The sequence below is a fragment of the Porites lutea genome, chromosome 14, assembly GCF_958299795.1.
Source record: "Porites lutea chromosome 14, jaPorLute2.1, whole genome shotgun sequence".
Lineage (NCBI taxonomy): Eukaryota > Metazoa > Cnidaria > Anthozoa > Scleractinia > Poritidae > Porites > Porites lutea.
Genome location: NC_133214.1, coordinates 21,416,877 through 21,432,357, shown reverse-complemented (window position 1 = coordinate 21,432,357; position 15,481 = coordinate 21,416,877). Strand labels below are relative to the sequence as shown.

Here is a 15,481-nt window from a genome sequence, read left to right as displayed (position 1 = left end):
GTTTTCCTTTATTTTTTAGCTTCTTTTAGGGTTGTGTATGCTGCCATTCGTCTACTTGATTTCATTCCTGTTTAAAGGGCCACTTTCAGCCTATGCGACCACCGTTTTTGTCCTGTCTGTTGTCAGTATGGTAAGACGAGTCACCTTTATAGATGATATAGTTGAACTTACACAACTAAACAGGGACTATCATTGGTTGATTCTTGGTCAAGTGACCTTGACAAAATTCGAATGCATCCCGACCGTGATACAATTCAGTAATTGTAACCCGCACGTGATTTAACGGCATGCGATCAAAGTATGCTGGACAGTGGTGTTACCGAAGGCGAGAAAAACGCCGCCAGTTTCCACGTTTTGGAATGGACACAACAACATCATGAAGCCTAAAGCTAAAAAGCACTTATTTTCGAAGTTATCCAAGATGAGATGCAGAGAATGTTTTGGGGAAAAATCAGAAGGGACATACTGACCCCTTGCACGCACGAGATTAAATGGCTTTGTAGGTGGAAAGGACTTCTTCTTAGTGGTTTTACGGCCTTTGATACAACCAGCGACTACCTCTACCCGTCGTTAATAAGGAGAAATTTTGGTTTTGTGGCGGTAATATATAACCATGTTTTTTTTTTTCATTTTAGGCAATTCTGATAACAAACAATATCCTAACTTTTAACGGCAAGAAAGACGAGGGTGATATTGTTCACTTCATCGGTCTGTTCTTTCCAACCTACTCGTAAGTTTGCCTTTTTTCTTACATATTTACCTGTTGGTCTTTATTCATGTTCCTCGTCTTCTGTAAGACGGATACCATATTTATTCGAATAAGCGCCCATCCTGAAGGCAGAAAAAGTTTATTAGCGCCCAACCTCGAATGAGCGCCCACCCCTTCCCCCTCCCACTCAAACTCAAATAAGAGATAATAAGAGACCCTCCCGAAAAAGATTTTTTTTTCAGAGTATTTTACAGAAACCTTACTTTGTTAAATCGTTCGGTTTTGTTATTACCATTTCTTGCTTTGTTGCAAAATAAACTTACTTCAATAATTGCTGAAAATGGTAAAAATTTAATACGCGCCCAGCCTCGAATAAGTGCCCACTCTTAAGGTCCAAAAATTTAATAAGCGCCCAGGGCGGTTAATCGAATAAATACGGCATATCGGAGAAAAGAAGAAGACAAATGAAGTTTCAAAAAGGCGGAAAATTTGAACGTCTCTTAAACAAAAGGCATAAAATCTAAAAAAGTTATGTTGAGTTTAAATCGCATGGGTTCTCGTTTTAACACAGGTAGCCCAATCTCGAAATATGACCATCAGCACTGTTGCGTAACGTTCAAAATATAAGGATTTGTATGGGAGAAAAAATAATTGTTTCTGTAGCCTACGGATGTGAAAGGATTTTAAAATAAAAATCGGCTAACCTTCTTCTTTCCTGTTTGGTTTCCAAGCTGATATATGGCCATTTAATGAGTATTGTGGGAACCAGTTTGCTCTCTCGAATGGAAAGGATTATAAAGACCTATTGAAAGAGCAATTAACCGGTTCCAATAAAAGCCATATTTTTATGGCCATTTAAAAATATTTTGATCTTGGGCCACTTGTAGTTCAGTTTAATAACAACCTAAAATCTTTAGGTCAGGGCACTATAAATTAAGTAATTATGAACATTCTTTGTTTTCGTTTAATAACAGCCTTTCTGCCAGTATCATGGACATCAGTCAAAACAATGTGAATCGAAAATACTGCGAGTAAGTAAACAATATATCCCCTGTTCATTTTACTTGAATAAACATTTGTCTTTAGTGCGTTTTATATTAAGTTTGTCGTGGAAATACATTCATATGCACTTAAAAAACCCCACTTCTCGAGATTCATTTCTAGTAATTAGCTCCTTTGCAGACCTTGGTCGCGTTCGATCCGGGGGGTACTCCTCGGAATTCTTTGTGGGGGTGTGCCGCCCGGTTCTCCAAATCCTGACCCTCAAAAAATGACGGTTTTTTTCACACCCGTTTTCAGACCTGGCCTCTAAAATTCATACCCATTCTCAGATCTGGCTTGTAAGAAATTATGTCATCATTAGTTAGATTAGAACAGAAACAAAAAATATTTTTTAAAATTCATTTCGAATTCGCAGATTTCTCTTTCTTTCTTATTCGTTTGGAATGAAACAATAAATACGTTCGTGCATTCCCCTAGTTCCCATGAAAACCATATCCGATTCCAGACCAAAATGAACAAAGCCTATACCCGTTTTGAGACCAAAACGGCGCAAAACCGTGCCCTTTGGGGCGGCCTATACCCATATGACTTATATAGGGGAGTACCCCCTCGAAGAGGGAGTTGCTGTATGGCAAGCCATCACAAAGCTTTGGATGTGATCAGTCGAAGCCTTCTTAGGTTATTTTAACGTCCCTTAGGCCTTCTTGTCCAGTCATTTCGGTTAATTCTCAACATAATTGAAAATAAACAAATTGTAAATTGTAATTTGCTCACCCACTAAGCACTAAGGAGTTCTTAAAAACTCGTTTGAACCTGTCCGCGCGTTCCAGCTCGAATTGGAGTTTGGAAGTATTGGTTTTTGAGGAAAGGTGAAAACCGGAGAACCCGGATATACACCTCTCGGAACAAAGGAAAGAACCAACAACAAACTCAGCCCACATATGGCTTCGATGCCGAGATTTGAAGTTGGGCCACGCTGGTGGGAGGCGAGTGCTCTCACCACCGCGCCACCATTGCCCTCCTAACTAGCCAGGAATGGTTCACTGACTCGATCGCAGTCAAAGCTTTGTGATTGGAATGAACGCTTGGGTGGCGTACCATCCAGAGAGCCGTTGCTAAGTGGTATCCAAGCACTTGACCAGTTTCTGCAAAGGAATTATTGTTACTCTTACCTTAAACCTGTCATTGACTCTGCAGACCTGGCATTCCTTGCAAGTCGACAGACAATGTTCTTGATTGGGACCGTCCGGGTGTGGGTCAGGCTACATTGTACATGTTCGTGGAGGCGATTGTTTTGTTCCTATTCATTCTTCTTATTGAGGTAGACATTTCGCTAGACTGTCCGTCATGCCCTATTTTTTCGTGCGATTGTTAAGTGCGAACACGTCTTTCAAAAGGCTGCCACTTGATTTTGCACGGTGAAATGCTTATTTCCAGAAAATATCCATATCTCCCTAAGGCACTTTTGTTTAGACGACCCAACCCAATGTACTTGTCATTGCCCATCGCCCCTGGAATTTCCATGATTTTCCCACTTGGTTGGATATCCCCTGGAAAGAATATTTCTGTCAAAAATGCCGATGCACTATACTTCAATCTATGCCTTCTCCTTCCTCTCGTATATTGCCGCCTTTTGGACCCCTCTCCCCTCAGAATTTCCTTTGTCCTTCGTTAGCGTGTATGTATATTTTCTGGAACTACACAATCTTGGCGATTGTAAGTAAACCGCATGCTTCCCCAATATTATGAAGGTTTCGCCTTAGCTATCATTCATAGTAAAAGATGGGGTCCGTAGGGTTGTTAGCAAACTAATTTTCTGCTTGATTTTTTCACCAGTGATCACGATGTTTTGAATTTTTTTAGTAGTTGTTTAGCTTTTTTATTTTAGCCTTGATACATTGCACAGTTTTGCCAACTTAAGTAGTTTGGTTTACTTTTTGCTGTCAGAGAGCGTCTGAGAAATTATGTTTTCTTTTGATCCACACACCTTGTCTAAACTGTTTTTGTTTTTTGAAACACTTGATGTGGCTTTAATTCTTGTGGTTTGTTCTCCTATCATCTTGTAATTTCATTTAAATTAACTTTATTTTTCCTCATGGTTTCTTTCATAGATGAACTTTTTTATTGGGGCAAAGGTTAAGATCTCTCCAGAGCCCCAAATGAAGAGAAAGGAAGGAGAGGTATAATATTACCTGACTTCATTTTCAGTGTTTGTATAAGTTTCTATACCGTGATCAATGCTAAAAAAAGCTTTGAATTGACGTATATAAACTTTTATCACGGTGTAGCTTTCAAAACCTTAGCGATTTTGACGATATGTGTGATTTCATCATCGATATGATGAACTGAAAATCATTTAATCAAGGGCTAATTGTGGCTTAATGTCTTTATATTGATGCTTGTGATTAACTTTCGCTTTATTATTTAAGTTATTCAAATACAACTTCTTCGCCAAATGCTATTTATTGGGTTCGACGGATGAGAACGCATACAAATAGCTTAATCCGCAAATAATTTGAAAGTTTGCCCTTGAACGCTACATACAATGAAGGACTCAAGTTTAAGCAATACAGGGGGTTATGACGCCATTTCTACGTACATGCAGTGCATGACCCTGACGTACTTCCTCGGCCTCGTCCCCAGTCGCTCGCGATCACTTTTGGGGGGATATTTGAGTTAATTATTAAGGAAAGCGGGGACGCTCCATCACTCTCCGCTCGCGCTCCACGCTCGTTCCCATCAGTCCCTTCTCGCGCTTCTCGCTTGTCTCTAGCTCTCGCGTGTTCGCCACTGAGCCTTGGGAAAGCCTGTGAACCACTCGTGTATTTATTTGAATTATTTATATGTTTAATTTATCATAGGACGAAGACGTGTTTAATGAGCGTGTTCGCATATTGTCTGACCAAAAAGGTTTTGCCGTTCAAGCTGAGGCTGTCGTGCTCAAAGATTTAACAAAGGTTTGTCATACAATCAATTCAATGTATGGTAAAAATCGCCCACGGGTTCTTCTCTACGCATTAATTTGTATCAAGCAACTCGATGCATATGCCTGTTACCGACAACCCAAACCCAGATCGGTAGAACACCCTATAAGCCTTTATTACACGCGACCCGATCACATGCCCCGCCCACCACGCCCAGTCCAAACCATAGTGTATGTCCCACTAAGACTTGAGGTTCAGTGGATGTTGTGGAGGAAAGCAACTGAATAAACGAAACCTGAAACTACGGGTAGGGGGGGGGGTTGTGGCATCGGGGAGGAGGAGTAGAAAAGCATTGAAAAGACCAATCACAGCGAATCGCCTCGAGCGCTGAGGAGGGTTATACATGTATAAACTACTAGCCTGAGTGGAGGCGCACGCATTAACCGCGCGAGAACACCGCTGGTCTTGCAACTGCCGAAGGTCCAGTGGTGCAACAGTGGAAAGTGCAATAATGCTAACCTAAAAGGGCAGCCATTGCACCAAAACACACGAACACCACGCTACGCTATTGCGCTTGCTCTAAGTAGTTAACCAAGTTTAATTACATTGAACCCTTTAATTCACATTTGACTTCTTTTTGCGCCTGTTCACAGGTATATCGAGGTACACACGTAGCTGCAGTTAATCATCTTTGTCTTGGTATTCCACGTGGAGAGTGTTTTGGTCTCCTTGGTATAAATGGTAGGTAAACCATTGCAGAACTAGGGTGACCCTGATAGTACCCCTTCCTGTCTCCTTCCTCACCCAACTAACTCAACAATTAACTTTTTATTTCGGACGTACAAGTCTGTTGATCAAATGGTTGGACGAGACGATTTATTTTAAATTATAAAATAACTAAGATAGTACGCACGTTCCGATTGGTTAAAAACCTGTGCTTTATTGTGCCGGTAAACTCGTAGTTTCACTGAAAGTAATTTTATAAAAACCAATAGACCACACTTTCTATAGGTTTACTGGCGTGATAACCCACTTGGGGTGTTGGGAGAACACTCGAACTCGTGTTCTCCCAACATCCCGCGTGGGTTATCACGCCGGTAAACCAATAGAAGGTGTGGTCTATTACTTAATGTATACATTAAGCTGTAGTTCTTTTTGTGACTGTTTAATAAGCAAAATTTTATTAAATACTAAGAGGGTTGCTTTGTCATTGTAAAGTCCATACAGGTTTATCGTATTTGTGAAATGAAGCAATCAGTATAGATCTGCATCAAAAGTTAATGAATACATGTACTCATATGCTGAGGGTTATTGTACTGGGCCCGATTCCTCGAAAGATGGCTAAGTTTAATCCAGGATTACGCCAAATTTTAAGCAAGGTTTTCTTGTCAAAGAACATGTTACTCGAGCTTACAAAATACTTTTGTGTCTTTACTCCGAGATTCAGTGATGATAACATAGAATTTTACTCTAGGAAATGCACAGCAAGGTAAATACAAAAATAGAACAAAATTTTTAATCTGGGATTAGCGCTAATCGGCCTTTAAGGAACTGGGGCCCTGTTCAATAATTCATCAATCCTGTTGATTTGGAATGTTGCTTGTGGAGGTATACATGTGACTGAAATGCTACCTTAACCTATTGATTGGTCGATCTTACATTGATCAACTATTGATTGGTCAATATTATATACTGCTCAATACTGATCGGTCATTGATCAATGTTTTTGAAGGTGCGGGTAAGACAACGACATTTAGCATGCTGACAGGAGACCTTAGCATAACGGAAGGCACGGCTTACCTGGATGGATTCAACATCCAATCAAATTTGAAGCAGGTACTATATCATTCAATCCATTACATGTTTACATTTCTTTTCTCGCAGACAATAATTTACTCTCGAGGTTACGATGATCGCTGATTTTTTCTATTCATAAGAGATTACAAGTTTTAAATTTTGGTTTGCCCTACCACTTAGTATTTTCGTTTTTTCAACAGGTTCAACAGAGAATTGGTTACTGTCCTCAGGTATGTAATTTATTCAATTTTTATAATTATCTTACGAATTTTTATCGACGCTTATATGGCACTAGTCTCCTTCGCAGCCCTTTGTTGTGTCGTCACGCAACGCTTCTCTCCACAGGAGTGTTGTGTGACGACTCAAAAAACGGCTACGAGAGGACTAATATAGCATTTGCTACTGAAAGAAAGGGACAATACATTGCAGTTTGTTACATTTTCATTTTGCTGTCTCTGCCAGGAACTAAATATAATCTTGCTTAGCACTCTATGCACGGAAAATCTTTAAAACATTTGGAGAAACGTTTCAAGCCTGAATGAAATGAATGAAGACATTTCTAATAAAGATCGTAACCATGCATAAACTTAACTTTTCTCGTTTGTGTTTCTTTTTTAGTTCGACGCTCTAATTGAACTTCTGACTGGACGGGAGATGCTAACCATGTATGCTCGGTTGCGTGGAGTTCCAGACGAGAAGATCAAAGGCATTGTTTCAGACATTGTTCATCTTCTGCGTCTGGAGAAGTGGGCGGACTCCCTGTGCGGAAACTATAGGTACACCCTTGTCTCAGTTTTTTTCTGTTGTGTTAGGCCTCAATTACGTTGAGAACAGTTTTTCCGGGAAAGAGCCCTCCTAGCCGAGTCAACTTCAAGTCATTTTACACAGATGATTCGCAACGGCGATTTTTAGCGCAACACAACGTTGCAACATTGTTGCGACATTGTTTGGAATGGTTACAACATTGCCCCAACATCGCAACGCTGTGTTGCGCTAAAAATCGTCGTTGCGAATCGTCGCGTGTAACGTGACCTTTAAGCGAGCGTCAATAAAAAAGGTGACCCCTTTGTTCAAGTCAACAATGCTCGCGCATACTCTGATTGTCTCGCCTTGACCGCGTTGATGCGGCTGGGCGACCTTAAGTGTTTAGATCGAGAAACGTTGGCCCGGCTAGGAGGGGGACCCTACCATCGAGACAGGATTACCCGCCAAGCTGGCTCACCCTTCTAGCTTAGCCATCCTTTTGTTTCTCATGTGAACTGTTCGCCAAATTTTGTAAGGAAATGTAGGAAAAGTTGTCTTGCCCAGGGTAGCTCGAGTAGGCGAGTGACCCTTCAACCCGTGACACGCTTTTCTCCGTATAATCGAGGCTTCATTTTTTCCTTTTGTTGCTAAAGGCTTTTCAGAGTGAGGTGCACTTATCATTTGTTTTTGTCTTGTTTTTTTCAGCGGTGGCAACAGACGAAAGCTGAGTACAGCAATTGCTTTGGTTGGAAATCCACCAATTATATTCCTGGTAAGCACCTTTGCACAGTAAATTAAACTGTACATCGTATTGTGGTTCTTTTTTTGACTGTTCTGCCTTTGGAGGACAAAAGTGGTCCCTCGAGCCGGATTAGAATCCATGAGCTGGCAGCTACGGCTAGCCAAAGCTTGAGTCTTTTAGGTCAGTCTAAAGAAATGGAAAAAATAAAAAACCTCTGCCCGTTTAGCTCAGTGGGATAAGCGCCGATCTACCAAGCGGGAGATCGCAAGTTCAAACCCCAGCCGGACCACCAACCATGCAGGGTCTTACAAAAAAAGACTAGGGAGATCATGCTGGCCTTAATCTAAGACTTTATCCTTGGTCAGATGATCGCTTTATTTGGTGATGACGTCAATCGCACGTTACAGAACCCACAGTGCTGTTAAAAAAAGTAGGAGACCAGAGCTAGACCCCTGTGGTGTGGTCTGTCTGTTACGGGCCCGCGGTAATTTGCTTCTCGCTGTTGTGGTTACCCTGCCAAGAATTGGCGAATCTAGTGAAAAAAGAAAAGAATTTTGAGCAGGAGTCACGGGACAGAGTTTCAAGGCTTCCTCCCTGGACTCTGCTAATGCCTGTCTGGATCTTCGAAAAAAAGGAAATTACCATTTAAAACTATGTGTGCCTTTTGTTGGTCTTGCCCCAGTGCGACGTTTGCATCCCAGCATGGCGGTTTTGTACCACGTGAATGGCAAGCTGCAAGGGGCCTATTTGAAACCACTAAGATGCTTCATTGTTTGTTTTGTAGGATGAACCCACCACTGGTATGGATCCAGTTGCCCGACGCTTTCTCTGGGATACATTGACAGGTGTCTTGAAAGACGGACGCTCCATCGTGCTAACGTCACACAGGTACACGCATCAGGGACCTTAAGATCCGACGACGGCGGGGGCAACGAGAACGTTAAGAGAGCAATAGATTAAGATTTGTTTCAGACGCCAACCTCCTCTTCCTATTTGTTCAAATTAAGATTAGCAAAACGACAGGGCAGTGCATTTGGTTAAGCCAGACTGTTTAAGTGGCTTTTGTTCAATACCAAGTGGACGCACTATGCAACAGCATTTCGCCAATTTGCTTATTTAGAATAGAACGTATTAGTGCGATCGCAATTTGTAGTGCTAAAATATAGTGTACTTCATCTATTGGTTTCTTTCAGACGCCAACCTCCCATTTGCTGAAAAAATTAACTTCAAAGCAATAGACTGAAATATCCTCGCTATTTTAGCGGTTTTCGCCTGGCATGGCCAAGAGCGCTTGTTTGCAGGCTAAGAATAGAATAATTACGTACCAGTGAGGCTGAGGCTTTAAAGAATTTTTGTTTTGTTTTGTTAGTTTATTTTTTGTTATGCACAGACTCAAATTTGTAGCCGATGGTCTTAGCGGTTAAAATGTTGACGTAGCTTTCTCTTTCAGCATGGAAGAGTGCGAGGCTCTTTGTACAAGACTGGCGATTATGGTGAACGGACACTTCAAATGTCTTGGCTCCACTCAGCATCTTAAGAGCAGGTAAGGCAAGCTCGGGGCTTGAAAATTCTTGAACTCCAGCACGTCCTTTGGGCAAGCAGCTCTCACATTTTTTCCTGCCCGGGGCAACTACGTGCTTAGAGGATAACTTTCCTGGACACTTGTCCATCGGGCAAGTGAGCTTTAAAATTTACTTGTCCAGGAAGAAAATCTACTTGTATTGTATTGTATTGTATTTTATTTTTACTCCATCCTATAGATAATACATCAGTTGTACAATATGAATTAGTACAAGGCTGTTTAAACTATGTGTACATAATAGCATGAAAAAAATAAGAATGGAGAAGGGAACATTATTGTAAAATTAATTATGACCCTTTAGGAAGATTGACTTTATGCTGTTATAGCTTTGTTGTTCTTAAAACACAAACACGCACGCACGCGCGCACACCTACACGCACACAAGTCAATATTGAGCAAGATAATATTTTTTAAGTGCCTTTTTGAACAGGATTTTCGATGATTTATTGCGAATAGAAAGAGGGAGATTGTTCCAATAGTATTTTCCAATGACGGTAGGGCAAAACGTCTTGCTTCTTTCCTTTCTTTGACATATTCAAATAAAAGACACTAACAGGAACTCTTACACGAAAAACTAAATTATTTAAACGCACAAATAAGGCAGCAAATAACACTAAACTAGCCAGCTTCAAAAGACGCGGCCATCATCATCGCTGACCGCTGACCGCTGTATCCCGAACCACCGGAAGAGACTTCTCTTTCGAGCCCTGCAAGCTCTGTACTGAGCCATTCCTTTCCTGAGTACCGTTACCTCGATGCACCATGGTAGAATGTTCTTACTACTGATCGACAGAGCAAATGAGTTTAATTCGGTATGTTGCAGTGTAAACACGTCCCAAACCCTTACGATATTTTTGCGTCATGTTCAGTGAGCGTGAATAGAATGCCTTTGTTATTATACAAAGCTTTGTAACTACATTGTAAGGAATCTTTCGTATAAAATAAGCCTGTAGATGGGGAGCTTTTGATGTCTTAGTTTATTCTTTCTCTCTTGTTCTTAATTTCCCATCGAGTTCAAACTCAGATCGGCCGTTGCTCTTCTTGCTAAAATCATCCGTTATTTTATTCACCAGATTTGGAAGAGGGTATACATTGATGGTTAAGGTCGGTAACCACCAACCTACGGTCTCGCTCACAGGCTCTGAAGGTAAAGTAAAAATTATACCTTTTTGGGAAACTGCCCACCTATCCCTCCCCTTAGCCAACATTAACACTTACTTCTCACTTAGGGCAAAAGGTTGGCTTAGGGGAGGGGCAGGTGGGCAGTTTTCCAGAAAAGTATAATGATCCCAGTAAATGAATTGGTTGATAATGTTAACTGATTTAACGAACTGAAAACTTCCTCAGTATAGTATCAGTGTGTAGAAACTTGTGGTTTCCCAAAGTATTTTGTCCACACGTTTCCCGCTAGGGTCGCCTTAAATCGTAGGTTAATACATTGAACTTCAAAATTAATTGTGGAAACATGTAGTGTAGGTAATTCAGTGGTGACTATTAACGGGGCCAATGAAAGGAAATCAAAGGCGCAGCCTTGATCGTTAAGAACGTACGAGAAAGATTCCAAAATAACTTGCGCTAGAATTTCTGACATAGAGTCAGTGCGTGGAATTTTGTGTTTTAGAATTTTCTAAAAAAAAAAGTGTTGTTTTAAAATCTAATTTTAGGCGCTGTTGGGAGAAGCAGGGTAAATATATCCTCTACATGTCACAATATTGGCGACAAACGATTGTTATCTCCCCATTTTGTTGGGAAATTTAGTGTAGGTTTTTTTTGTCCTAGAGCATGCACTTGCTCCTCTTTTCTAATTCAGGTTCTTTTAGAAATGTCTTCGGTTTGTTACTTCTAGTAAATCGTGTTGAAGTTGTACCCGCCTTTCAAAGTCCCCATGCTGTTCCTTCAAGCCAGCCCCAGGTCTTTGCCAATCCAGCGGCTCAATTGGACAACCCTGATTCCGCCGCGGCAATAGATGCTGTGAACAGAGTCATGCAGTTTGTTTCCAGTGCCTTTGGCGGAGCAACTCTTATGGACAGTCACAGTGTAAGTCGCGCAAATCCCAGTCCCCTTCGAAGCCTTCTTTGTGTCCCTGGAGAAGTGTTGCGTGACGACACGGCTATGTTGAAGACTACTCAAGTCCTGACTGAGCTCAATTTTACTCTTAGGAAGCCAAACCTGTATTAAGCGGACACCCTTGGGGAATAACCAGCAGCCCGCTTAATACAGTTCTCAGTGCCGAGAAATACAGCTCTAAGTAAAATAGGCAATGGCGTCATTTCGTTGCTATATCAACTCCGATTTCATTGCAACCCTGATCATAACAAATTTTCATCTTCATCTGATACAGCCGTGGTGGTAATTTTTCAAATCTTTGTTAATGACGACGTGGTTTATGCTCAAACTTGGAAGGTATTGACTCTGAAAAACCCCATCGAGCCACCTTAATAATACAGGTTTGACCGTTCAATCAATACTATACTGAACCAAGCAACCGCGAAAATCAGGAAGTTCGTGTTCTTCAGTTAAATTTCCATTGCATGAAGTTCTACTTTTTAGAATTGTAATGGTTTGCGCATTGTTTCTTTTAGGGAATCTTGCATTACCAGATAGTTAATGAAGCTCTCAGCTGGTCGTACATCTTTGGTCAGCTTGAAAGAAATAGACATGCGTTGAACATTGTGGATTACAGCATCAGCCAGACTACACTAGAACAGGTAAAGTTGTTAAGCTCATTTTTGAGGAGAAAGAGTGCCGCATTGGTGAGAGCACTTGCCTTCCACGTGCAATGTGGCCCGGGGTTTCTGGGTACTCCCGTTTTTCCCTCTCCTCAAAAACTAAAACTACCAACTTCCATTTCGATCAGTTATGGTAGACGAAGAACCACTAGGTGGATGTGTTACCTTTAAATCGTTATGTATCTTTTTATGTATTTACCAGTCTTCTCAATTTTCCAAAACTCAATCTTGACTTTAATGCGTGTTTATTTACTTTTTTTAACTGAGAGAACGCCTGAGTTTTTAAGTTCCAGGATTGCCTGGGTAAATAACGCGGGTACAATGGCCATCTATGGCGACGCTGCGTTAATTACGTAAATAAATAAGATTATAATTGCGGGCGACAGGTTGCTACGCATGCATGACACGTCTGTACCCAGCATTCGTTTTATCAGGTGAAACGTTCGCAAAGCACTAGCGTTGGAGCAAGGGCGTTTTGACCTTCGATCAAACTCGCCCGCTCTCTTTAGCCTTTGGTTATTACCAGTCATAAAGGCTATAAAATACTGGGTCTGAGAGTTGGCACTGGTGAACATCGTTTTTGAGCATATTAGAGGCCCGGTCAGCGTCACATTTGTGGGATGTGGCCTTATTATTTCTCGGCTTTTCTTGGTAGGTTTTCATCAACTTTGCCAAAGAGCAGCACTCAGAAGACCGCACTTCAGTCAAGCGAAAGTGCATGTGTTTTCCTTGCTGTCGGTAAATAGGTAATCAATGCTTGCTGAAGTCCCTGAGTACCAAGCAATAAAAGTTCCAAATTAGAAGCAATTTTAAGTAACCAAAAAATAGATGATAAATAGTGTTGGTGCTTTGAAGATAAAAAGAAAAAGTAACGCAACGAAGGAAACCAGTGGTACATATAGAATGCAGGATACTCATGTCTGGAAAGAGTTCCAACTCTTAAAATTTGTCCTGACTGCCTGCGTTACTGTGGTTTTGTACTTTTAATGTTTTTGTGAATATACTTTTAATTAGCTTAAACCCTTTTCTCTGGGTACACGTCATAAACAAGTGGTAATAGTGAAGACTATTGCCGTGGGCTCTTGTGTATAATGCTCAATATAATGATATTATTTATGATGATGGTGATGGTGATTTTAGATATACTTATACTATATATATACTTAAAGCTCAAAAACGCTTCACAATAACTGTTTCTTGAAACTGAAAATAGATTAATGGTTTTTTATAACTTCAACTTGCAATTTCTCACCTGAATTACACATAAAGTGATTACAGAATAAGTGTATAATAAATATATAGAATATGTAAGATCGTCAGGTCATAACGACTGTGTTGATAAAACGACTTCAACAATAGTTCTGTGAATTCTACATGGCCGCCCTTGCGCGGGTTGCGGCTTAATACATCATGAGTGAGTTCTGAAATCCTACTTTCGCCGGTGCGTTGAACATGTGCGTGGACCTTAAATTGTAGAGGCGCTTCGAAAAGTTAAAATATATTTAAGCAATAGACCACTCTTTTTATGGGTTTACCGGCGTGATAACCCACGCGGGATGTTGGGAGTACACGAGAAAAACTTGTAAATCACTCGCCTTCGGCTCGTGATTTACACGCTTTTCGAGTGTTCTCCCAACATCCCAAGAAAGTGTGGTCTATCGCTTTTATAAAATAACTTTAAGTTTTCTATGAGGCATAGATTTTTAACCAATCAGAACGCACGTACCATCTTAGTTATTTTATAAATATATAAACAAAGATTCATTGTTAAGAATACAATCAAATCATGTTTCTTTGGATGATACTATCATCCCCGTTGATCCTTAAGTCTAGAGTAAGACTGGTATTGTCGTATCCTGAGGCGGGATTTTCTTTATTGATTTTGAGGTTATACAAAATTATCTTATATAAACATAAGAAAGGATATATTCAACTACAAATACTGAAGATATAAATTAAAATAAATATATATGAAAGATAAAAGCTGAACGTAATAGAATAAAAATATATATATTCTTGTTTGTTTTTAGTTATTATTTTATAATTTTAAAATGTAATCTTAGTACGCATTCTAAATGAAACTTATTTACGTTTATAGAAAGCTAGGAATAAATGATTTTTTAGTCAATTTACGCGTTGTGAAGGATTTTATATTTATATTTTTTTTGGGGGGGGGAGGGGGGTGCAGGGGGATAAAAAAAACTAACCCTCTCGACACACAGTCTGTGAAAATACTCTGTGTATTTAATAACAAATAGATTTGTTATCAAAGTTGCCTCCTGTCGGTAAAAACAGCCTCTTCATTTGGTAAGTCGGTCTTATCCAACTACAATATGTTAAAGAACAAGTAACCTTTAGAACTTCACTTTTAATTGTTTAAGACGAATAGACAATTTGTCTATGTCAAATATTTTTTGTTATTATAATTGTTGTTGTTGTTTCTGGCTTTTCTAAAATCCTTTCATACTCAGGGATTTTATGTAAATACACTTATGAGACGATGAAGACTAAAATGGCTAAGATCAGAATTTCCAGCAAATTATAATTCCAATACATTATCGTACAATGATGGCCTCCAATGTACAACTTGTTCCCTGTAAAATGGGAACGTTTCCAATTCCAAATCTCGAAGCATTTTTTGTATTGTTCGTGTTGCTATTGCACCCTACAGTGTACACTATAAAAGGAGTAGACTGTAACTGGGAATGACAGAACGTTGCTGTAGCTTCTTCTCCTTATCTACTGGTGGGGAAACGAATGGAAACAATCACAGGGAGAATTGTTGACGTTTTTATACACATTAAGCGATTGCAATTATTAACGCCCTACACTTTAATCTGCCTACTGGTATACTTAATTCGGTGGTGGCAGCGTGGCCGAGCGGTTAGAGCGCTGGAGTTGGAATCTGGAGGCCCTGTGTTCCAAGTCTCGCCCTGACCGCTAACATGGTAGTCCCGAGTTCAACTTTTCGGCCATGCCTGTAAATTAGCCTACCTGTTCGCCTCCGTCCAGTTGGGATTCTTAACCTTGTTATGTTCCGTTTGAATTATTTGTTCATTATCCCTGAAAAGCCCAAAAGGGGAGAAAGAAAAATTATTTACATTTCTCCATAATTCTCTTCCAGTTCAAATTGTTACCGATCGATTCGCGCCGCAGGCTTTTGTGGCTATCATGCTCTTGTGACTGTTTTTGCGAAACTGCTATCTGACCTTTTTTGTCAATAATTAAAGAAATGAAAACTTAAGGCACAAG

The 15,481-nt window shown here is 40.2% G+C and overlaps 1 protein-coding gene across 1 annotated transcript in view; it reads left to right on the top strand.

The window, feature by feature from the left end:
• Nucleotides 1-14,361, top strand: part of LOC140924057 (phospholipid-transporting ATPase ABCA3-like) — a 41,061-nt gene extending 26,700 nt beyond the window's left edge. Inside the window, exons 30-46 of the mRNA XM_073374057.1 lie at nt 20-130; nt 636-730; nt 1,684-1,740; nt 2,909-3,032; nt 3,823-3,891; nt 4,573-4,668; nt 5,289-5,376; nt 6,368-6,471; nt 6,633-6,662; nt 7,051-7,208; nt 7,882-7,948; nt 8,703-8,806; nt 9,369-9,461; nt 10,574-10,647; nt 11,347-11,537; nt 12,083-12,208; nt 12,885-14,361. Of these exons, the coding sequence (XP_073230158.1) occupies nt 20-130; nt 636-730; nt 1,684-1,740; nt 2,909-3,032; nt 3,823-3,891; nt 4,573-4,668; nt 5,289-5,376; nt 6,368-6,471; nt 6,633-6,662; nt 7,051-7,208; nt 7,882-7,948; nt 8,703-8,806; nt 9,369-9,461; nt 10,574-10,647; nt 11,347-11,537; nt 12,083-12,208; nt 12,885-12,971 (1,674 nt within the window). The 3' untranslated portion in view covers nt 12,972-14,361. The remainder of the gene's footprint in view (nt 1-19; nt 131-635; nt 731-1,683; nt 1,741-2,908; nt 3,033-3,822; nt 3,892-4,572; nt 4,669-5,288; nt 5,377-6,367; nt 6,472-6,632; nt 6,663-7,050; nt 7,209-7,881; nt 7,949-8,702; nt 8,807-9,368; nt 9,462-10,573; nt 10,648-11,346; nt 11,538-12,082; nt 12,209-12,884) is intronic.
• Nucleotides 14,362-15,481: the final 1,120 nt, after the last annotated feature.